Source organism: Corella eumyota, chromosome 5 (genome assembly GCF_963082875.1).
Source record: "Corella eumyota chromosome 5, kaCorEumy4.1, whole genome shotgun sequence".
NCBI classification, from domain to species: domain Eukaryota; kingdom Metazoa; phylum Chordata; class Ascidiacea; order Phlebobranchia; family Corellidae; genus Corella; species Corella eumyota.
This window is the reverse complement of record NC_137494.1, coordinates 196,581-218,821: the sequence shown is the minus strand read 5'-3', so window position 1 is coordinate 218,821 and position 22,241 is coordinate 196,581. Positions and strand designations below refer to the sequence as shown.

Below are 22,241 nucleotides of genomic sequence, written 5' to 3'. Positions count from 1 at the left end.
AAGGTTCACAGACAAGGATTATTACCGAAATCTTGTTCAAGAAGAGTTTAAGAAAAACAAGTATTTGACCACCATTGAGGATAAACAAAAACAACTCGATAAAGGAACCTTTTTTCTTGAAAATAAATACGGAAAGTTAATTTAAGTAAGTTTCTGTCCTTAATATTTTTCAATTTTTTGGTATGTAAAAGTTTTAAGTATTTTGCAGGTTTCTTATTTTTTTCTAATATTTAGAAATGTCAGCGTACCGTCAAGCTATGCTGTCAGTTGCTCCTGAAAGATTGGAACAATTCTCAATTTTAATGAAACAAGATATAAACGACAAAGATAAAAAGAAAAAATCCAAACACACCAGCTCAAGAAACTCTAGCTCAAGAAAACCCAAGAAGTCTTCGGTAAAATTTTATTATTTAAATTTTTTGCAATAAAAATTGGTTTTAAAAAACTTAGAATTGGTATCAAAAATAAAATAAATATTGATACTTTGGTATTTTACTTTTTTGCTCGTTTTTTAGTCTTCTACTGCTCTCAAAATTTAAAAATTTTTTTTAAATTTTTAATATTTTCTTTTTACTATTAACTAGCGAAGGAACAACTTACGAGCAGCAAGGTGAAGTGGTAAGAACACTTGCTACACCACACATGAGGTCGTTGGTTCATCCCTCATGGCTCTCACGCTGTAGTGGTTTTGAGTAAGGTGCTATAAACAGTATGAACTCCTGCTGAGCCAGCACTTAATCAGCAGCTTAATTATTGGGCAATTATTTTTTATAATATCCCAAATTGCCACCAGCAACTCGAGACTGGGTCGGAGTAACTGATGTTACTCTATGTTTAAGTTCGCGCATTCGACCTTTTCACATCAAGGATAAAGATAAAAAAAATAAATAAACTGTTAATTTATCTTAAAAATTCTTTCTAGAAATCTTCAAGTTCTTCTTCCAAACATAAATCATCTTCAAGTAAAGATCGGAAACGAAAATCATCAAGAGACCGGCAAAAATCAAAAGAAAAACAACAAAAAAAGTCGGAACAAGATGAAAATTTGACGGATATTTCAGATATGGAAGAAAATGGATTGGATCTCAAAAAAGAAATTCATTCTTTAGGTTTTTATGTGAAAGATCGACCAGCGTTAATTGATCAAATCTTCTCCATAATTAAAGGTCCAAAGTTGTTGTCAATGTTTCCCGATAATAATCAAAATGTGGAAGATATGAAACAAAAATGTCTGGCACAACTTGAGGTTGGTTTATTATCTAATTAGTATACTTCCAATTATTATAAAAGCTACTTATGTAAGCTCTATGATATTTATACTCTCTAGTATTATTCTTTCCTTTTTATTAAACTTGGGTTGGCTTTTAAAGGTACAAATATTTACAATTTTGCATAATCATATTTAAACCAACCCATACTACATTGTATTCCAGGTAATGTCATCCAAGAGAATTCTGAAAGTTATTTCCGGGGAAAATCTGAATTTTTCATCGGGGACAGATTCAAGCGATGATGAAAGTAAAATAAAAGTCAAGGAGAACAGTTTGCAAGTAAGTTCTTTAGCTTTTATTCACACTGTTTTAAACAAATGTTTCATTTTGTTTAAGAATTTTGTTTTTTTTTACTTTTTTAGTGTGTTATGCTTTTTACAAAGAGTATTTAAAAAGTATTCAGAAATTGCTTTTTAAATTTTTTTTTTATTGTTTTTTTTTTAATTTTTTGTTTTAAATACAGACAAATTTTGTTGACTCTACAACCTCGTCATCAGTTTGTGATGTCATAATGACCCCCTCCAAGGACCCCCCTGAAAGAATATCACCTGATTGTGAGGTCGTAAGTTCATCGAAACCTGAAACCAAAGACAAACTCAACAGAAGAAAAGTCCTGGTCAAAAAAACGACCTCCAAGTTTGACCCCAATGATGATGTCATAAACCTAAGTGATTCTGACGTTATTGTAATCGAGGACAAACAAGATGAGGTTGTCGTGGTAACCGAGGAAGAAGAAATAATCGAGGTTGAGGAAGATGTTGAATACACGGAAATGGTTGATGCAATGTTAGAAGAAACTTTAGCCCCAAAACCCCAAATTGAGGATAAAAAATTGACCCAACTTGAAGTCCTTGAACTTGAGATGAGAGCCAGAGCAATCAAGTCCCTGATGTCGGTCGCAAAGCGATCTTAATTTCGTGTTTTCTGTGATTTTGCTAATAAATAAATTGTGTGTTCTTTTAATTATGACTAAGTATAAAAAAAAATGTTTGTTTAGTAGAATTAATACCAAATAAAGTTTAAAGTAATTTTAATGTCTTTAACAGTTTAAAAAGTTTTTAGTTATAAAAACTTAATTCTAAAATTACAACGAAAAGCTTTTCTAGTTTGGTTATAAAAAAGAAATTGTTTTTTTTCGGTTACAACTTCTGTTTCGTGAAAAAGCGGGAAATTTTTTGTCAGATTTTTTTCCGTGTTTTGGGAAAGTAAGAAAAATATTTATTAAATAAATCTGAAGGTTAAGGCTTTTTAAAATAATTTAAACTATAAAAAGTGACATAAAATATAGTTCTTGCTAATATTTGCATGAATTGTGAAATATAAAGGTTGTAAGATCGGATTTAGTTAAAATTGGCGTAGACCGACGGACCACGTGTTTTTGTTTACAAACAGGCTGCTTATAATAAATTATAAAGTACTGGCTGACTGGGCAGCTAAACTGAACATAAGATCAACTTATTTGGTAAAGTCAGGTCGACAGTTTTTCAGGTTTGGTAGCCTAGTTGTTTTGTTATACATTATCTGGTTGTCAAAGGTCAGAAGGTTTATAATATTTTTGATTTTGTTGTTTATTAAAATTAATTTTTTTTATTTTAATTAAGCAGGGCAATATTCTGACATTCAATTGCGTTTTAAAAAAAGTAATTTGAAAGAAAATGGAATTGTTTAAATTAGATCCAGTGGTTGGAGATATAGAAATTTGTGTGGGATTATATCGGGATGTAAAAAACTCCAACGAACTGAAAGAATTTGTGAAAAATGGGAAAATAAAGGGAGCTATTATCAAAGCAGAGATGTTGGTTAACTCATTTCAAGTTGTGGTTGCCTCAACTAAAGCATTTCTTCTTCAAAAAGATCAAAAAATGAAAACGAGAAATGTTTTCACCGAGATTTTATTTCAACTTTCACCTTCGAATAAAATCACGGAATGTTTTAAATTATTTGGAATCACTGATTCCACCACAGATATTGTTGTAATCACTGAACTTGAAAATAAATTGAATCATGATTTCGTTGATGGAAATTTAACAAACTTATCAAATTTGGAAGAAATTTGTGATAAAAATTGTTTGCAAAAGTTGTATAAAATATCAGATGATGAATTAAATGTTTGTACATTTGTAAATGCTGTAATCAGTCAAATGGCAGCAAAGGAATTTAAATAAAACATGTCTGGTTCTAAAACTCTAGGCTCATGTGAATTTGGTTATGGTCGCATCCCTCAAAAACCCACTTTAACAATCTGTAATTTTATGATTGCAGTTTTATTTTATTTTTCAAATGAATTTTTAATCAACGCTTTTTAATTTTTTTTTCAAAGATGTTTAAATTAGGTTAAAAAATTTAAAAATATTAAATTTAAAACAAAATTTCCTAAAGTTGGATCTGACATAAAGTAAAATTATTTTTCCAACATTTGGATTATTAAAAAATGGAGAGTCCGGCCCCAAGTGTCCACATCTCTCGCACAATCCTCTCTCCTCAACCCCAACCACATCGAGCTAACCGGAGGAGTTTGATTCTTCCATCCCCTCACCTCCAGGAAGAAGAAGAAGAGGATGTGAGGTCGGCACGGCAACGAAGACATTCCAGGGGTTTCAGTCGAGTCATCAATCTTAATAAAGACCCAGCAGTAAGTTTTGTTGGTATTTGTAAAAAATACTTTTTCGCTTAAATTTTGTTTTTCTACGCAAGAAACTGTATTTGTGAATGATGTATTTTTATCAGTTGTATTGGTTTAAACCGTTAACAAATTTATGTTTTGTCTAATTAGTATTTGTTAAATTTTTATCTTTCCACGTGATTTTCTGCCTTTTTATTATTTTCTTTTTTTAAAAAAGAAAACAAGTATATACACAAATTACATATTTTTTAAAGTTGTTTATAAAATAACTGCTTTAAGTTGTTTTTAAATCATTGTTAATTTTAAATTCTAGGCAGTGGAAACACGACCACATCTTCCTTGGTCCCAAGATCAACTTAAACAACATTACTCACAATGCATGAAGCTGTCCCAGGAAAACAAAATTAATGTAAGTTTAAAGTTAATTTTGTTGTCCCATATTCTACTTGATATTGTAATGTTTGCTGTGAAGTTCTGAATAGAAGATTGTATGTCATTTCTTTCTGTTGTAAGAATAAATCTTGACAGTTAAATTTAAAGAAAATGGTATCTCCTACTGTTTTGTTTCACTTAAAAGCTTCAGTGGCACAGTAGGTTTCATAAGATCCTATTATTTCTTGAAATTTAAGAAGTTTTCCATTAAAGGATCTCAGCATGACTTTATCAGTTTTAAGTAAACTCTTTTGATAATAAAACATTCATTTTAAACACTTTCAATATTTTATACCATTTTATAAAAACTCCTTTTAGTTTTGATACATTCCATACAAAAATAACTGGGCTTAATATTACAAACAACACAATCATTTTTTAATTAAATTTAATTTGTTTCCGTAGCACAAAAATGCGTTTGAACTCCAGTTAATTGAGCATATGAGTGAGATGATCAGGAAGGACGGGGATTTGAACTTCAGAACCGCTGGAGGAACAATTTATGCGGGAGCAAAGATTTATGCGGGGAGGGTGGATGCAATTTATTCTGAGATTTACAGGTTTGTTAAAATCATGTTTTCATTGCATTAAAGTTCTAGTAATGTTCCAAGTGATTGATTTTTATTAATTAAGTCAAAATTCTTACTTTATTCGATGTTTGATTTGATACAATGGTTTAGAATAATAAACAACTTAGAAATCTAGTTGATTTGACTGTCTTTGTGATATATTTAACTTCTTATTTTTATAAAAAGAGTAATGAACAGTCTTGGAGGGGCAGATAAAGAGGAAGGGGAGGAGTTTAGTAATTCCCTGTCACAAGATGGCGAAGTGGAGCAAAAAACTAAAAGAAGGAAGAAAAATTCTAAGGTTGAGTTTATGCTGGATTTATTTCTTTATGCAGTTTAAATTCGATTTTTAAATTTATTTTTTTGGTATTACAATAAAGTGTAGAATTTTTTTTAGTCAGTACACTTACAATTGAGTATTATATAGAATTTTTTTCCATATAGCTTTTAAAAGCTAAATTTTATATGGTGTAATAATAGCTCTGCTGTTGTAACATGTTTTAAGGTTTCCGTAAATGTCAGGCTCAAGGGCGAATAGTGTAGCATTGATGCGGCTCGAACCCGAAACCTTTAAGCGTAGTCAGATGCTTGATCAGTATATCAAACAACTAAACAATTGTAAATAATATTACTAACTGTTTATTACTTTTTAGATCCTTGAAACGAATGTTAGTAACTTATTGTTGGCAAATATTTTGATGCCAACCAACGTTGATGTTATGGATCGAGTTCACAATATTATCGATGCCGCAAGTTGCGACAGTCTGAAGCTCAACAATTTGAATGTCGTAGAAAATGTCGAAACTTTGTTGTTCGACCACCAGGTTCAACAAATCAGCAGCCAACAAGGTAGTTCCTTTTATTTTAAATATTTAACATTTTCTTTAACTAAAATTACTAAGATTCAAATAAAAGTTATTAAACTAATTTGTATAAATTTTTAAATATTATTTACCTTTTTTAAGATTCGATCTCAGAAGAAAACTCAGTTAATATTTACGATGAATCGACAAAATCAAATTCAAAAAACTTTCTAACGAATGAACACCAACAATTTGCCGATACTTTTAAAGAACTAAGTTTTGATATTGTAAGTTGGCTGTCTTTAATATTTTTTAGAACTAAAACTACTACCAAATTATCATATTTTTAAGGTGTTATTTATATATATATATATGATAGAGAAGACAACGTTTTTATATATTTATAAGTTTGTCGTATTTATATGCTTCAAAAAAAGTTGTTTTTTGTGCACAGGCAAATTATGACAAAAGTAAAGTTGCCCATACATTACTTGAAAGTTCTTTGCAGTTTCCTACATTTCTTAAAAGCGAGTTTATTTTAACATTTATTATTCAGGCCGACTTGGATGTTTCTTCTCAAGATGATTTTCCTGAAGTAAGGTCCACGGATGGGGAACTACCTAGTGGGGATACACCTGAAGGGGATTTTATATTTGAGGATGATGGAGCAGACCATCACGATGAAGGTATTCAGAAAATTGTCTTTTTGTTATAAAGCTGACCTAAACCAAAATTTTAGGCCTAGAAATACAAAGGCTACTCTTGACACTAGAATTTGGTTTTTAAATAAAAGAATTTGGTTTTTAAATAATGCAAAAATTAACTAATTTTTTATTTTCCGTTTTTTTAATTAAATTTTTGCTGATCATTTGAATTGGGTTAATTTTTAGTGGGGTTGAGCAGAAGTAAAATATTGCTATTTTCTTTGAATCGTTTTTTTAATTTTTTCAGATGATGGCAATGTCGTAGCGATCACTGAAGAGGTGTTCTCTGTTCAACAACAACAACAACAGCAAACCAAGTCGCACGACGAGCGAATGTTGTCAATGTGTTTAGCGAGTTCCCCCGGTGAATATTCTTATTTTAAACCGAATATTTTGGCCGTGTTTGATGGAAATAAACATTGGAAACGAAGCAAGGTTGGAAAACCTGCTCTAGTTACTGCAGATCCCAATCTACCTGGTAAGTTCATCATAACAGTTAACACTTTTTAACGACCCAAACATAGTCACATTTATTACCCTAACCCAGTCTCGAGTTGACTTTGAGAGTTTGGGATATTTTAGATCATAGTTGCCTGATAATAAAGCTGTTGATTAAGCATTGGCTTAGCAGGAGTTCATATCATTCTTACTCACGAGCACTATACAATGATAGCAATGGAATCAAACTCTGGACCTCATATAGTGAAGCTAAGTGTTCTGACCACTACACCATGCTGCCCATTAAATTTTATTTTAACTAAAAATATATTTCGTTTCAATTTTAACTAATTTAGATACTGACCAGTTATCAGAAGCTCCAAGTCAGGCCAAGAAACGCAAGAAATCGACCAAGGACATGTTTGAGTTAGACCCCCTTACAACAGACAAGAAACTTCAACCTCAGAAGATGTCGCGACAGAAGTTGATGGCACTTAAATCTGAAAGGAAAAATAATCGGGTTTTGCAAGGATCAGGAATGGATCGTAAATCTTACACAAGGTAACAGGTTTTATGTTGTTACTTTGTTGGTTACATTTAAAAATAATTGCAGCACAATATAATTGGGTTAGTTTATAGTTAGTATATTTTGGGAATTGGTTGTTTAGTAAGCTTAAAAAAATCAATTTATTTTTCCAATAAAAAAATGTCATTTATTTTTTATGAAAAATTTAAAACTTTTTCCATCTTTATACGGAGTTATTTGATTATTTAAAACCTATTTTGCCTATAGAATATTGTTGGCAAATTTATTCACTTTATAACTTTTCCACCTCAGAGCCACCTCAGTAAAAGTGAGAATCGAACCCCTAACCACAGAGTTACTCCAAACCCACATTCAAGATTATGAAACCGATAACTTTGAGTACAACAACGATGATTATTGCCCGGCAATCGTTCAATCCGATCATGAGGACAACTATGAAGCTGGAGGTAGGAATAATGAAATTGTTTCATGAGAACAAATTTAATAAACTTGTGACGCTTTAAAAAGTTAATTTAATTTATAAAACTGTCCTAGAAGCAATAAATATCCACATTGTAATATATTTAATTTTGATATTTTTTGTAACTTTTTTCATAGATGATAATGTATTTGAAAACACTGAGTTCCCTAACTTGACAAATGTCACGAAATCTTTCTTCCAAACCCAGGACACCGACCTTGGTGACCATGACAACGGAGAGGATGGTTACAATAATTTGTTAGAGGGAGATCACCTCGTATCACAACCTAGAAAGGTAAGTGACACACTAGCTTGTTTGGGTATATTATAAGTGTTTTGTATTATGTTTGGGATATAAGTATATATACTTTATTTCATATTTATTTGTCCTTGATGTGGAAAGGTCGACTTTAACATAGAGTAACATCAATTACCCCGACCCATTCCCGAGTTGCCTTTGACAGTTTGGGATATTATAGATTATAATTGCTCGATAATTCAACTGCTGATTAAGTGCTGCAGCATAAGAGCTGTGGGGATAGAACCCAGGACCTCATGTATTAAAGTCATTGTTTTATTATAATAAAGATTTCTATATATTTAGAAAACTTGCAATTAGATGCCAAAGTTTGTTTGTTTGAACCTAACTGATGAAGTTATTAAAAAGTTTTCACCTAATGTTTAAATTATATCTTCCAGATTGAGAAGATTCATGTAACGTTTGCAAAGAGAGCCAAACACATCGATGTCAAGAAGTTGAAAACTACAATGTGGGGGTTACTTAAACTGGCAGGGAGTAAGGTAAGAAGGTGTCACATACATAAGTTTATTATAAGTTGTGTAGTTGAGCACATTATTTTGAGTTTTTCATTTGGTGAGGGTTTAGGTTAACTTAAAGGTTTATGGTTTAATATTAAATGTTATTTGATTAACATCAGAACGATTGTTGACTTAGTTGTTTATATTTTGATTTGCAACATTAAAATGTAAATAATTGCTAAATACCTGTGAAAGGGATTTGATGTTTTGAAGTTTTGTTAAAATCAAAGTTGGATGAACTTGTATTAATACCAGATGTTAAGTTTTAAAAAGGTTATTAATAAACAAGCTTTATAAACTGTTATAACCAAGCTAGTTAAGTTGTAAGTTGGCAGTAGAGAATGTAGGGAAATAAGTTGGGGAGAATTTTATTAAAATCAGTTAATTAATAGAGGTAAGTTGGAACAAATTAAATTTTTAAACTTTTTTCATCTTCTAAACAAAAATCCTTTTTTAGCCCGAACCTAAAGAAACGGATGAAACCATAACAAACCCTGACAATGACGTCACAATCACTGATGACGTAAAAGTTGATCCCACTAATACCGATGACGTAACCACTAAAGATGACGTCACAAAAGAAAACAACGGAATATTGTTCTCGGATGTTTATAAACAATTACCGCTAAAAATGTCGGAAAAAATGGCGGGGAGTTTGTCGGTTCCTCTGGCTTTTACTTGTTTGTTGCATCTAGCCAATGAGAAAGGACTCAAAATCGAAGGAAAACCAACTTTATCCGATCTTACCATCACTCACGAGTTTTAGTTGCTGTTCTTTCGTAGATTTTAACTTTTCTTTTTTTCTTTTTCGGTGAATCGATAAAACGGAATCTTTTTACGCTGGATTTTATAGAATATAGATAATAATATTATTCAATCTCTTTTCTGTTTTAAAATAAAAAAAAAATTTTCAATTTCTTTCTTTTAATAAAAAAGTTTAAAAATAACAAAACGCATTCGGATTATTTATTGCAACGTGGGCAAAGTGAAACGCTAGGTTTTTACCAATAAACATTACGTAATGAAATCAAAACTTTTGGCCGTTGGCTGAAATATTTCAACTTTTTCATAATTTAAGTTTCAGTCGAGCACTTGATAAAAATTTGTTTCTCTTTACAGCGACATTAATAATTGAAGGAAAATAATTTGTACCGGTTAGAACTGTTTTGTGCATTGATAGAAAAATATAAATGAATAATTAACGTCTAAAAGAACGTGGTTTAAAAGAAATACTTAACATAACACTGCATATAATTTCTCCATATTCTATGAACAACCTGAGTACTCGTGTTCTTGTAATGATGAACTCATGCAGGTCAGACTAATTAACTTTAACATTTCTCTCCACTTGGCCAATTTAAAATCAATATTCTTACTTTGATCATATTTATCTCACCGTCGAATTTTCAGTTCTGTTAAAAACATATTTTTTTTGTAAAAAAGAAGCATTTTTTAAAGTTTTTTTTCAGTGCAATTACCAAAAATGCAGTTTTGTAATTACATAAAACTTAAATTTAGTTCTAGTATATAATAACATGTTTCAAACCCATTTTATCTTGGTCTTAAATTGTTTAACAACGCGCAACATTTAAGCAACCTTACCTTTGATGCCTGTTGAGTGAAGTTTCGCTAACTTTCAGCTCCCTAGAGTTTTGTTTGTTTAACTTAAACGCTGAAGACCCCACGAAAGAAACTCGTATTACTCTTGATGTATTTCTAAATACAAAGTTCAAGTCAGCATTCGTTTGCAATAAGAAATAGGCTTGCTACGAGTTATTACATAAACATAACGGTTATGTTGCTTTGTACAATGTAGATAATACGGTTTTTAAATAAGTTGATTTAAAACTTTCTAAACAACTTAACACATTTATATTTACCTTAATCTTTTTACAAAGTTTTTGAGCATAAAAGTGTATAGAAAAGGGTTGATGGCCGCATTTGAATACCCAAGCAATGTCGCAATCACTGGAAATGTTTCACAAAAAGTCTGCGAAACAAAATTGTTTTAATAAACAGCATGCCCAGTTTAATATAAGTTAAAATATTTGTTGGACCGATCTGCTGGGTCGTTGTTTAACTTACACTGTCCGGCGGAAGAGAAAATCCGACGATCCTCGCAATATGAAATCCGTGGAACGGAATCCAACAAAGTCCGAACACCACAACCAAGGCTATAAACATAACAGTGATCCGAGTTAAATCCTTATCCGTCGTCGTCGACGATTTACGTCGTTTGTTGGCATGGTGACCAACGTTGTTACCATGTTGGTTGGTATGGTTACCATGTTGGTTGTTATGGTTACCCTGGTGGTTGTTATGGTTACCATGTTGGTTGTTATGGTTACCATGCTGGTTGCTATGGTTTTGTTGGACGTTTTTACGTTCGATTGAATGATGGATTGGAAGATTATGTTGACCTCGACTTAAGCGAACAATTATCAGCGTATAACATGACGTCATTAACTGTAAAAACATGACGTAAAAATATACTCGTCATAAATTTAAACTAGACAAGAAAATAAAACTTGAAGTTTTTTTGCTTTTTTATTAAAGGTAAATCGTTAATTACAAGTAGTTTAATTAACTTACAATGAAAGGTAAAATAAACATCGCCACGAAGTTGAAAATGAGGTAAGCTTTAAACCCAACTCCCTGGTCCTCATAAGAACAAGTTTTATCCAAGCTTTGAGTTGAGTTAGCTTCATTATAGTAGTAGTTATAGTCTGGGACTTCGCCACTGTGGTAAGCTGCGTAGTTGGGGAATGGAATGTCAACTCCTTCCAGAAGTTCCTGCGTAGGTTGCCTAAAATATTCAAAAATTTGATGATTTAAGACCAGAAGTTTTAAATTTTTTGTTTTAAATTTCAGGGCAGCTTTTGGAAGGAAAATTGTTAAGTTTTTAACGAATTAAAATTAGTTTAACCTTGTATTTTTAGTAATAAGACTTTAAATTACATGGTGATTACTAATTAACTTTAAAGTTGCCCAATTATTAATTTTAATTGTCGGAATATAGCCTAGCTTTGTTGTAGATACTTAAATGTGGATGTTTCTTTAATAAACAGACTTACCTGCAATAGGATTGGCTATCCAACGGTCCGTAAACATTATGACAAAACAATGGATCCAGTCCATCTAGAATACATATCTCAGACTGATTGACAGCTTTCAAATGTACGAAGCTACAAACAACATAGAAAGAAAAAAATAAAGTATATTGTTTTAGGATTTGTTATTTAGTGTTTACACACATTCTTATATACAATGATGATGTCACAATTACATACAATGATGACGTCATACTTACGCACAAATGCAGTGTGGGGAAGTCCCGACTTTGACGCTCAACAACATCACAGGAATACAAACCAACAACGACACTGACCACGTGATTAAAGTGACCAATAGCGTTGGAGCTTTGTGGAGCTTGGCTTTGATTGGATGACAAATTGCTACGTAGCGATCGATTGTCATTATCTAAAACAGATTTTAAACATTAAAAATATTTATTTTGTTTTTACCGAACAGATCTTACCATTAGGAAGATGATCGACGCGTAGTAGTTGAGGAAGAGAATTGTCTCTTTCATTTTACATAACCACTCCGGAAAGATCCATTTTCCCTCCAAATCTTCAACAACTTGGAAGGGAAGAGTAAGAAGAAACAGGGAGTCAGCTATGGCTAGTTGGAGAACGTACCTAAGCAAAGTTTTAAATTCTAGTGATGTAATTAATACACCTAAGAACCTGGGCTAGACTTTTAAGAGTACAAGCTACTGAAAAGTTGTAGTAGAAATTTAATTTGATGTTTTTAAATGTCTATTGATGTCTTTAAAATGGGATTCAAAACAATAAATTTGGTTTTAGACAATTTATTAGATCAAATTTTAATAATATTTTATAAATCTGCCAAAAAACTTAATGTTGGGTTAGTAAAGCTTTGAAAATAATTTATGCTTTATTATAAGTCAATATGTAGAATTAATTAAAGGTTTAAGTCTTACATATTAAGGTTAAAGCACTCACCAGTGGGCACTTGACTTCTTGTACTCTCTTAATGTAAGGATAATTAAAATAACGACCAAGTTTCCAATTAGTCCAAACACACAGATTAACAAAGAAACTGCGATCTTTGTGGTTGGGGTAACGTAAGGCTGAGTCAAATTATCTGGTAAAATTAAATGTTTTGTGATTTTGGCATTTGTCATGCAATTTTGTTATGCTAGTTAAGAAAAACTTGATAATTTGCGTTTTATACTTGGGTTTTAAAAATGCTGAGATTGTAATTTAATAGAGTTTTTAAAGTACATGCTTTTTGACTGTTTTTAAATAAGTTTTGGTTTGGTTTTTAAGGTCGACCAAGGCTTGCTAGGTTATAATTTTGTCTTAATTATATATTAGTGAAATAAGTTACATATTTACACCCAGACATTCACAGCCTATATGTTATTTGATCAGATAACATTGTTGTATGGTGATAAATATTTTATCTTGATCAACAACATTGAAACAACCTAAGTTTATGGATTGGTTTTAAGACATTTTTAAACTATTACAAATAATATGAATCACTTCAAATACAACACTTTTGTTTATATAAAGTTGTGCGGGGGATTTAAATAATTGTTTGTTTATGTTAACGTTTGTAAAGATTAAAGTTAAATTATTTTGCTGAGTTTTTGGGAAATTTTATTCAATAAAAAAGGTTAGCAATTTTAAATATCGTTGTTTTGATTTTGTATGAGACACAGTTGATCTTATAATAAAAATTTTGGTTTGAAATGTTAAGATTATATTGAAAATGTTAAACTATTAATATCTTTAAAAAAACATTTCAAACACGTTTAAATTTCCCCTAATTTAACAATTTGTCCTAGTGCATGTTCTATTATTTATTTTTTAAATTTAAGTCGCAATTTGTTAAAGCTTGCAACTTAAAACCAATGTAACATATCGCGGTTATTATTGAAAGTGGAAAAAATTTTAAATTCAACGAAATTGCGACGCAAATTGGTAATTCCATTTAAATCTGCCGTAGGCACCGAAGCCTGTTTACAGCTTGTGCAATAAATATTTAACTAACTTCGATTTTGAACTTTAAAATACAAGTAAAAGTCATGTAACTTGCCTAAAAATAGTTTAACAAAAAACTTGTACATTTTGACACTTTTTGCATGCTTTGACTTTATTTAAAACTATGACGTCATCCAATATATTACGTCATCAATATCATAAAAAAGTAAAAACTTTTACTTACCATCTGGAGTAAAACTGAAAGTCAAATAGTCTTCCATATTAAATACACCTTTAAAGGAACTAAAGCTGAGACTATGACTTGGTCTGAATGGTAACTCGACCTGTTGTCAACTACAACATGATAGCTTCAGATTTAAACTGTTTAAAATTCTCTTTTCTAAACTTTTTCTTACATGAGACAACTTTGATCGTAAGTGAACTCGTCTGTGTAATATTTATAACATGATGCCAATTATGATTTTAAATAAATAAAAATCATTTCGTTGGTACGTTTCTGTTAATGATTGGTATTTATTTGTTTGAAAAAAAATAACGTTTTAATTTATTTAAAAAGTTGTTCACATTTTTAGTCATGGTTTTTTAATAAAGATTGATACAAATTTAATCAACAAAATTTAAACTTTTGTATGATTAAATTGCTTGTTTTTAACAAATTAGTTTAATAACCGATATTAAAGTAAGGAGAATTTAAATTTAAAATTTCATTATTTGTTTGAAATTTTCAAAAATGAAAAAAATTTTGAGAGAAAAAAAAACACGGAAACAAAATTGGGCGAATTCCGGAACTATTTGAATTTCGATTAAAATAAAAAGTTTTTAAACTAAAAACATTCGAAACAATTCATTCAGTTAAAAGTTGGTCAACAAGAAAAATATGAAGTTGAAAATTTTGAGTTTTGTGATTTTGTCTCTAGGTAGGTGAAGGTTTATTAGTTTTTATTAATTAGTAAATAGTAATTAACAAGATTTATTTCGTTTTTAGTTGTTCTGTGTGAAAGTAAATCGATCAAAACAAGATTTCATCGATTAAAAAGACAAGCTGCTGGTGGGGTTAAACTTTTAACTTCTTGTTTTAAATTTAAATTAAAGTATTTGTGGTTTTTTAAAACTTTTTATAAAAGAAAACTGCTATAATGACGTAATTTTAACATAAGCTAAAATTTTGTCAATATTATAAAATTTAGTTTTATTTAAAAAAATTTTTTAGGAAAAAATGTTTTTATATTTTTTAGGATCTGGAAACGGAGCAGTGGGATCCGGGAACCAAGCAAACTCCGGGGGATCCGATGTTGGTGTGGACCAAGTTGGATCCGGGGGTCAAAGTGGGGGCGGGGGTAGACCCTGTGACCCCAACTCTGATGACGAAGACTGTCAACTTGGTTCCAGTGGAGGTCAGTGTTTCACAAATTGATTTATTTCAAATTTACTTTAAAATCTTTAGATTCAAGTTTAGTCTATTCTAATCTCCACTACTGCTAGTAGAAGTGGAAATATTACTAGTTGGAATATTACTTAAAACCACGCCTTAAAATTATATAACATAAAACTGCCTAAATTAACCAAAAGGTAATTTGCTATTTTTTTACCTAAGATTGTCACAACTTGGCAGCAATGGAATTTAAACCCAGAACCTTGAGGATTAAACGTTTTTTGTGATATTCTAGCTACATTAAAACATAGTTCATCTAAATTTGCAATAAAAACTAAAACTAAAAAATGAAAATAAAGTTTTTAATCATTTTTTGACAATTTTTAGTTGATGGCTCCGGTCCAGTTAATGTTCCAAGCGGATCCGGAGAATTAGGCGGAGAACAGATCGGATCGGGAAGCGGAGGATGTGATCCAAACTCAGACGACGAAGATTGCAAACTTGAATCCGGTGGAGGTCAGTGTTTCCAAAAATATTTACGAGTTTTGATTTTTAAAAAACAACATTTAGCAATGGTATTTAAACCCAGAACCTCGAGGATTAAACGTTTTTTGTGATATTCTAGCTACATTAAAACATAGTTCATCTAAATTTGCAATAAAAACTAAAACTAAAAAATGAAAATAAAGTTTTTAATCATTTTTTGACAATTTTTAGTTGATGGCTCCGGTCCAGTTAATGTTCCAAGCGGATCCGGAGAATTAGGCGGAGAACAGATCGGATCGGGAAGCGGAGGATGTGATCCAAACTCAGACGACGAAGATTGCAAACTTGAATCCGGTGGAGGTCAGTGTTTCCAAAAATATTTACGAGTTTTGATTTTTAAAAAACAACATTTAGCAATGGTATTTAAACCCAGAACCTCGAGGATTAAACGTTTTTTGTGATATTCTAGCTACATTAAAACATAGTTCATCTAAATTTGCAATAAAAACTAAAACTAAAAAATGAAAATAAAGTTTTTAATCATTTTTTGACAATTTTTAGTTGATGGCTCCGGTCCAGTTAATGTTCCAAGCGGATCCGGAGAATTAGGCGGAGAACAGATCGGATCGGGAAGCGGAGGATGTGATCCAAATTCAGACGACGAAGATTGCAAACTTGAATCCGGTGGAGGTCAGTGTTTCCAAAAATATTTACGAGTTTTGATTTTTAAAAAACAACATTTAGCAATGGTATTTAAACCCAGAACCTCGAGGATTAAACGTTTTTTGTGATATTCTAGCTACAATAAAACATAGTTTATCTAAATTTGCAATAAAAACTAAAACTAAAAAATGAAAATAAAGTTTTTAAACATTTTTGACAATTTCTAGTTGATGGCTCCGGTTCTGTTAATGTTCCAAGCGGATCCGGAGAATTAGGCGGAGAACAGATCGGATCGGGAAGCGGAGGATGTGATCCAAACTCAGACGACGAAGATTGCAAACTTGGATCCGGCGGAGGTCAGTGTTTCCAAAAATATTTACGAGTTTTGATTTTTAAAAAACAACATTTATTTAAAAAAGGTTTTAACAACTGTGCTTTTTAAGTTTTATTAACTAACTTGTGTAAACTTAATAATAAGAAAATGTTTTTAAAATAAGATTCGTACCTTGAACTGACTTCCAAACTTATGTAAAATAACAACACCCCCAAGAAAAATGTAAAATTGCGAAATCGTTTAAAAATGAATCACTTAAGAGTACAGGAAGTTGTTAAGAAATCTTTGTACAAACCTTTTATTTAATTTGCATACTTGGTGTTTACTCAAAACAACTTAAACTTACACTTTCTTAAGGTTGTGTTGAAATGTTCCAATATTTAGAATAATATTTTGTTTATTTTTTTAAAGATTTCAACTTTTTATTTTTTTTATTTTTTTTCAACTTAATAATAAGATCATTATGCTGCAGGTGACGTAGGCATTAATGACGTCAGCTTCGGTAACGTCAGTAGTGGTGACGTAAGTGGTGATGACGAAGTTGAGTCGGGGTCAGGGGTCAACGATTGCGTTAATTCTGACGATGAAAATTGCAATCAACCAGTATCTGGTTCAGGTAACAGAAATTTTAATTTATTTAGGTTTCTTGAAATCAAACTTCTAATTTTTTTTCAGGCGACTAAATCTAGAAAAGTTCAAGTTAAAATTATCACGTGATTAATATATATATGACGTCATCATTATTCTGGGTAAACTTTTATTAAAATACAAAAGGTGCAAAATTACATCTGAATTTATTATTCGGTTTATGAAGTCATTAGTGTGCTTTGTTACGTCATTATTTTGTTTATATGTGACGTCATCTGATGTGTATTTTTATGATTCTTGTAACGACAAAATCTCATTATTTGTTCACAAGTTTGTGATGTCATAATAATGCTTCTTTTTACGACTTATGTAATTGTGCCCCCTGTACATGTGACGTCATCTTCGCCTTCTTGTTACGGACATTATGAGGTCATAACCTAGGTAAACCCATGGCTGAAATTTGGCGCGAAGTTTTGGTGGAAAATCTGATCACTTTTGAAGTTTCCCTTTTTTGTAAAAAATAATAATTTAACATTTTCACAAAAATTCAAAAGTTTTTGAAATTTTTTTAACATTTTAACATTAAAAAATTAACAAAAGAGTTAAACGAAACAAAATCAGATTTACCTTAATCTTTTGACGAAGTTTTTAAGCATAAAAGTATATAGAAAAGGATTAATGGCCGAATTTGAATATCCAAGCAATGTCGCAATCACTGGAAAAGTTTCACAAAATGTCTGCGAAAATTTAAATCCAGGTTAATTGAGATTGTTTGTCATAATTAGTTTTTTATGATGTAAACAAACAATCGATTGAATAATTAGAATAGTTTGTTTGTTTAAAAATACGTCGGCCATCTTTGTTTTTTTAAATATTTTAGTTTTGAATCAAGTTGACAGCTTTACTAGAAAATTTTAAGTTGTGTAACACAATAGAAACAGGTGTAGGCGGAAGCAATAGTGCTTAACAACCCTGCTAGGGTAATTGGAGCAGTTAAAACTAACCAACAGTTCAAGTAATTTAAATATACTAAATCTAATTTAGTAAACCTTACTCAATGACCTTATAGGATTCAAACAACGGAAATCAAACCTAACTTTTAAGCATGCAACAAACCGGCTTCTTATTAAGGCCGCAGCTGTATTGCCCCACGTTAAGGACTATTAAAAAACAAGTTTTACCTACATTTGTGTTTATCAACAAGACTCACTTAACAAAATAATGACAGTCTGTGGTAATTGCTTATAGGTTTAACAAGTAACTTACACTGTCCGGCGGAAGAGAAAATCCGACGATCCTCGCAATATGAAATCCGTGGAACGGAATCCAACACAGTCCGAACACCACAACCAAGGCTATAAACATAACAGTGATCCGCGTTAAATCCTTATCCGTCGTCGTCGACGATTTACGTCGTTTGTTGTCGTTGTGGTTGCGCTGGTTGACGTGATGGTTGCCATAGTTATTGTTGGCAGAGTTACAATGTTGGTTGCTATAGTTACTATGACTGGTGTTGCTATGTCGTTCGCTCCTTCGTTTTCTACTCGATTTGTTGTGAACTCTAGAATCCTTTGTCATTTTGATTCCTCGCGTTAATTGGATGATAATTGCCGTGTAACATGACGTCATTATCTGTAAGATACTTTATTAAATAATTTTTAACAAAAAGACTTTCATGTTACTTCATATTTTGCGGTCAGCATCACCAGGCCAGTCATAAACCCAACTATAGCTATTCCATTATTTTAACCAACGAATTTAACAATTATGATAAGATGTAGAGTTGTTCTTAATACCCAATAATACCTTGTCAATATTAAAGTTCTTACCACAAATGGAATGATAAATATTAAAGTTCTTACCACAAATGAAATAATAAATATTAAAGTTCTTACCACAAATGGAATGATAAATATTAAAGTTCTTACCACAAATGGAATGATAAATATTAAAGTTCTTACCACAAATGGAATGATAAATATTAAAGTTCTTACCACAAATGGAATGATAAATATGAAAGTTCTTACCACAAATGAAATAATAAATTTTAAAGTTCTTACCACAAATGGAATAATAAATATTAAAGTTCTTACCACAAATGGAATGTTAAATATTAAAGTTCTTACCACAAATGGAATGATAAATATCAAAGTTCTTACCACAAATGGAATGATAAATATTAAAGTTCTTACCACAAATGGAATGATAAATATCAAAGTTCTTACCACAAATGGAATGATAAATATTAAAGTTCTTACCACAAATGGAATGATAAATATTAAAGTTCTTACCACAAATGGAATGATAAATATTAAAGTTCTTACCACAAATGGAATGATGAATATTAAAGTTCTTACCACAAATGGAATGATAAATATCAAAGTTCTTACCACAAATGGAATGATAAATATTAAAGTTCTTACCACAAATGGAATGATAAATATCAAAGTTCTTACCACAAATGGAATGATAAATATTAAAGTTCTTACCACAAATGGAATGATAAATATTAAAGTTCTTACCACAAATGGAATGATAAATATCAAAGTTCTTACCACAAATGGAATGATAAATATTAAAGTTCTTACCACAAATGGAATGATAAATATCAAAGTTCTTACCACAAATGGAATGATAAATATCAAAGTTCTTACCACAAATGGAATGATAAATATTAAAGTTCTTACCACAAATGGAATGATAAATATTAAAGTTTTTACCACAAATGGAATGATGAATATTAAAGTTCTTACCACAAATGGAATGATGAATATTAAAGTTCTTACCACAAATGGAATGATAAATATCAAAGTTCTTACCACAAATGGAATGATAAATATTAAAGTTCTTACCACAAATGGAATGATAAATATTAAAGTTCTTACCACAAATGGAATGGTAAATATTAAAGTTCTTACCACAAATGGAATGATGAATATTAAAGTTCTTACCACAAATGGAATGATAAATATCAAAGTTCTTACCACAAATGGAATGATAAATATTAAAGTTCTTACCACAAATGGAATGATAAATATCAAAGTTCTTACCACAAATGGAATGATAAATATTAAAGTTCTTACCACAAATGGAATGATAAACATTGCCACAGAGTTGAAGATAATAAATCCTTTAAATCCATTCCCATGGTCATCGTAGGAGCAAGTTATCTTTGGGTCCTCAAGTGCATACATAAACGTTATATTGGTTTGGTTGTTGTGGAAGTTATCGACCAGGTAATTTGTGTCGTCATAAAGTGAATCTGAACCACTAAACTCTATGATGTCATAAGTGGAGTTATATGCCTCGTATTCGGTTTTATTGGTAAACGTCTTGACAGGAACGCTTGCACTACAAGATTTAGACAAAATAATTAGGATTATTTGAGTTGGTTAAGGAGTATGTCTTTAGTAGATGTTAAACTTACGAACACGAGTTTTTCTGGCCAGCCATCGTGACTTCATCACAATCTTCTTTGGTTAAGTTTTCAAAGATGCAAATCTCAGTAAAATTTTGAGGAATTTTGTCCAAAAATCTGAAAGATAAAAATTAACAGGCGACAACTTTTAATTTTTATATACTTATAGTGATGACGTCATACTAAAGAACAATTACAATGATGGCGTCATACTTACGCACAAATACAATTCTGAGATGAGTCGGTTTTGGAGCTATACAACATCACAGGAACACAAATCAACAACGATACTGACCACGTGATTAAAGTGACCAATAGCGTTGGAGCTTTGTAGAGCTTGCTTTTGATTGGATGACAGATTGCTACGTAGCGATCGATCGTCATTATCTTAAACAGATTTTAAACATTGAAAATATTTATTTTGTTTTGCTACCGAACAGATCTTACCATTAGGAAGATGATCGACGCGTAATAGTTGAGGAAAAGAATTGTCTCCTTCATTTTACATAACCACTCCGGGAAGATCCATTTTCCCTTCAGATCTTCAACAACTTGGAAGGGAAGAGTTAGAAGAAACAGGGAATCAGCTATGGCCAGCTGGAGGACATACCTGTATAGAAAATTTTAAAGTTCCACTGGCTGCTTAATCTGTGAGTTTTTTCCTAAGAAAACCATTTTTGATATAATTAAAGTAAAAATGTCAATACTACAAACATATACCATGGCGCTGTGGACTTCTTGTACTCCCTTAAAGTAAGAATAATTGAAATAACGACCAAGTTCCCAATAAGTCCAAGCACACAGATTAACAAAGAAACTGCGATCTTTGTGGTTGGGGTAACGTATTTGGTTGTATGCTCAACAGCTGAAGAAATATAACGTTTTAAAATTATTCATGGGAAAACATTTAAAAAAATGCATAGTAAGTTAATTGTACAACGATATTTTTCATAACGAAAAAAATACTGTCGTTTATGTACTATAATGAATAATGTAAGTCCATTAAGTTAAACTATTTGAAAATATTTGTAATACTTTCAAATAGTTTAAATCAAATTTAATTGTTCCAACTTTTGTTTTGAAAGCTTACTACTAAAACATGTAAAATTTTAACTCACATGGCCAAAGGCGGTAACACTTAACGCTTACGTTAATGTCTTGTTACGAGTTTTAATCTAATTTTATATTCAATTACATGCTTATTAAATTAAATTTTGACAAAATATTATCTTAGAAACTAACCCAACCTTCTTTTAATTAGATAATTCTTGCATTTCACTAATAAAACTAATTAAATTTTGCCATATAGCTTATGACATTTAATAAATGAAAAAAAAAATTTACATAAATTACATTTCAATTTAAAAAAACTTTATATATATTAATAAATAAAGTTAATACAATAAAAAAAGTTATTAACTACTTTTCTAGAACTTACAATATTCATAAAAATATGAAGAATCTGTTACAAGTTTATTTTCCATTTCCTTTAATGTTAAAACTATAAATAAATCTACCTACGACTTCTACATAACTTCAAATGTTAATGCCCGTATTTGAGGTTTTAACTTTTTCTCTTTTCCTGCGTATGACGTAGAAATATTCTTTGAATTAAAAACCCACTTAAAAGTCAATTTCTATGTAAAGATATACTAAATATTTACTATTAGAAAAATTA

The 22,241-nt window shown here is 30.8% G+C and overlaps 6 protein-coding genes across 8 annotated transcripts; 4 read left to right on the top strand and 2 right to left on the bottom strand.

Annotated features, from left to right (window-relative positions):
- The first annotated feature begins 2 nt into the window (after window positions 1-2).
- LOC145752438 (uncharacterized) lies at window positions 3-2,269 on the top strand. Its single transcript, XM_082568725.1, has 5 exons — window positions 3-145; window positions 235-395; window positions 923-1,246; window positions 1,434-1,550; window positions 1,735-2,269. Exons 2-5 carry the CDS (start codon window positions 237-239, stop codon window positions 2,182-2,184), a joined length of 1,050 nt encoding a protein of 349 aa, XP_082424851.1. The 5' UTR covers window positions 3-145; window positions 235-236; the 3' UTR covers window positions 2,185-2,269.
- A 657-nt stretch (window positions 2,270-2,926) lies between these two features.
- Window positions 2,927-3,498, top strand: LOC145753043 (EKC/KEOPS complex subunit TPRKB-like). The gene has a single exon (XM_082569427.1). It carries the CDS (start codon window positions 2,927-2,929, stop codon window positions 3,434-3,436), a length of 510 nt encoding a protein of 169 aa, XP_082425553.1. The 3' UTR covers window positions 3,437-3,498.
- Window positions 3,499-3,702: 204 nt separating this feature from the next.
- LOC145752433 (condensin complex subunit 2-like) lies at window positions 3,703-9,504 on the top strand. The gene is made up of 13 exons (XM_082568720.1): window positions 3,703-3,903; window positions 4,208-4,303; window positions 4,732-4,886; window positions 5,082-5,196; window positions 5,549-5,744; window positions 5,861-5,985; window positions 6,255-6,384; window positions 6,650-6,880; window positions 7,197-7,401; window positions 7,679-7,833; window positions 7,985-8,142; window positions 8,547-8,648; window positions 9,124-9,504. The coding sequence occupies exons 1-13, from the start codon at window positions 3,703-3,705 to the stop codon at window positions 9,430-9,432; spliced, it is 2,178 nt and encodes a 725-aa protein (XP_082424846.1). The 3' UTR covers window positions 9,433-9,504.
- Window positions 9,505-9,627: 123 nt separating this feature from the next.
- On the bottom strand, window positions 9,628-14,049 carry LOC145752432 (somatostatin receptor type 2-like). The gene is made up of 10 exons (XM_082568719.1): window positions 13,926-14,049; window positions 12,695-12,836; window positions 12,205-12,367; window positions 11,977-12,146; window positions 11,741-11,851; window positions 11,259-11,472; window positions 10,752-11,132; window positions 10,547-10,656; window positions 10,269-10,382; window positions 9,628-10,078 (listed from the first exon to the last, which is right to left on the bottom strand). Exons 1-10 carry the CDS (start codon window positions 13,960-13,962, stop codon window positions 10,054-10,056), a joined length of 1,467 nt encoding a protein of 488 aa, XP_082424845.1. The 5' UTR covers window positions 13,963-14,049; the 3' UTR covers window positions 9,628-10,053.
- A 476-nt stretch (window positions 14,050-14,525) lies between these two features.
- LOC145752536 (uncharacterized) lies at window positions 14,526-17,741 on the top strand. The gene is made up of 9 exons (XM_082568838.1): window positions 14,526-14,619; window positions 14,688-14,750; window positions 14,938-15,096; window positions 15,462-15,590; window positions 15,792-15,920; window positions 16,122-16,250; window positions 16,451-16,579; window positions 17,030-17,173; window positions 17,233-17,741. Exons 1-9 carry the CDS (start codon window positions 14,580-14,582, stop codon window positions 17,238-17,240), a joined length of 930 nt encoding a protein of 309 aa, XP_082424964.1. The 5' UTR covers window positions 14,526-14,579; the 3' UTR covers window positions 17,241-17,741.
- On the bottom strand, window positions 17,304-22,069 carry LOC145752535 (somatostatin receptor type 2-like). 3 transcript variants are annotated; one of them, XM_082568833.1, is made up of 9 exons: window positions 22,002-22,069; window positions 21,284-21,428; window positions 21,011-21,173; window positions 20,781-20,950; window positions 20,573-20,680; window positions 20,229-20,496; window positions 18,412-18,777; window positions 17,773-17,882; window positions 17,304-17,651 (listed from the first exon to the last, which is right to left on the bottom strand). In XM_082568833.1, the coding sequence occupies exons 1-9, from the start codon at window positions 22,045-22,047 to the stop codon at window positions 17,576-17,578; spliced, it is 1,452 nt and encodes a 483-aa protein (XP_082424959.1). In that variant the 5' UTR covers window positions 22,048-22,069; the 3' UTR covers window positions 17,304-17,575. The 3 variants fall into 3 exon arrangements, with proteins under 3 accessions (XP_082424959.1, XP_082424963.1, XP_082424962.1); XM_082568837.1 differs by lacking the exon at window positions 22,002-22,069 and adding an exon at window positions 21,682-21,814; XM_082568836.1 differs by lacking the exon at window positions 17,304-17,651 and having other exon boundaries at window positions 17,769-17,882.
- Window positions 22,070-22,241: the final 172 nt, after the last annotated feature.

Bases quoted from the DNA above. Each gene is read 5' to 3' on its own strand.
- LOC145752536 (XM_082568838.1), top strand. From the start codon at position 14,580: ATGAAGTTGAAAATTTTGAGTTTTGTGATTTTGTCTCTAG. The intron at 16,251-16,450 runs GTCAGTGTTTCC...GACAATTTCTAG, and splicing joins CAAACTTGAATCCGGTGGAG to TTGATGGCTCCGGTTCTGTT. The intron at 16,580-17,029 runs GTCAGTGTTTCC...ATTATGCTGCAG, and splicing joins CAAACTTGGATCCGGCGGAG to GTGACGTAGGCATTAATGAC.
- LOC145752433 (XM_082568720.1), top strand. From the start codon at position 3,703: ATGGAGAGTCCGGCCCCAAGTGTCCACATCTCTCGCACAATCCTCTCT. The intron at 4,887-5,081 runs GTTTGTTAAAAT...TTTTATAAAAAG, and splicing joins ATTTATTCTGAGATTTACAG to AGTAATGAACAGTCTTGGAG. The intron at 6,881-7,196 runs GTAAGTTCATCA...TAACTAATTTAG, and splicing joins TGCAGATCCCAATCTACCTG to ATACTGACCAGTTATCAGAA.
- LOC145752438 (XM_082568725.1), top strand. From the start codon at position 237: ATGTCAGCGTACCGTCAAGCTATGCTGTCAGTTGCTCCTGAAAGATTG. The intron at 396-922 runs GTAAAATTTTAT...AATTCTTTCTAG, and splicing joins GAAAACCCAAGAAGTCTTCG to AAATCTTCAAGTTCTTCTTC. The intron at 1,551-1,734 runs GTAAGTTCTTTA...TTTTAAATACAG, and splicing joins TCAAGGAGAACAGTTTGCAA to ACAAATTTTGTTGACTCTAC.
- LOC145752535 (XM_082568833.1), bottom strand. From the start codon at position 22,047: ATGGAAAATAAACTTGTAACAGATTCTTCATATTTTTATGAATATT. The intron at 21,174-21,283 runs GTATATGTTTGT...TTTTCTATACAG, and splicing joins AAGAAGTCCACAGCGCCATG to GTATGTCCTCCAGCTGGCCA. The intron at 20,497-20,572 runs GTAAGTTTAACA...TAAATCTTGTAG, and splicing joins GGCCAGAAAAACTCGTGTTC to TGCAAGCGTTCCTGTCAAGA.
- LOC145753043 (XM_082569427.1), top strand. From the start codon at position 2,927: ATGGAATTGTTTAAATTAGATCCAGTGGTTGGAGATATAGAAATTTGT.
- LOC145752432 (XM_082568719.1), bottom strand. From the start codon at position 13,962: ATGGAAGACTATTTGACTTTCAGTTTTACTCCAGATG. The intron at 11,852-11,976 runs GTAAGTATGACG...TGTTGTTTGTAG, and splicing joins TCCCCACACTGCATTTGTGC to CTTCGTACATTTGAAAGCTG. The intron at 10,657-10,751 runs GTAAGTTAAACA...TTTGTTTCGCAG, and splicing joins TTTCTCTTCCGCCGGACAGT to ACTTTTTGTGAAACATTTCC.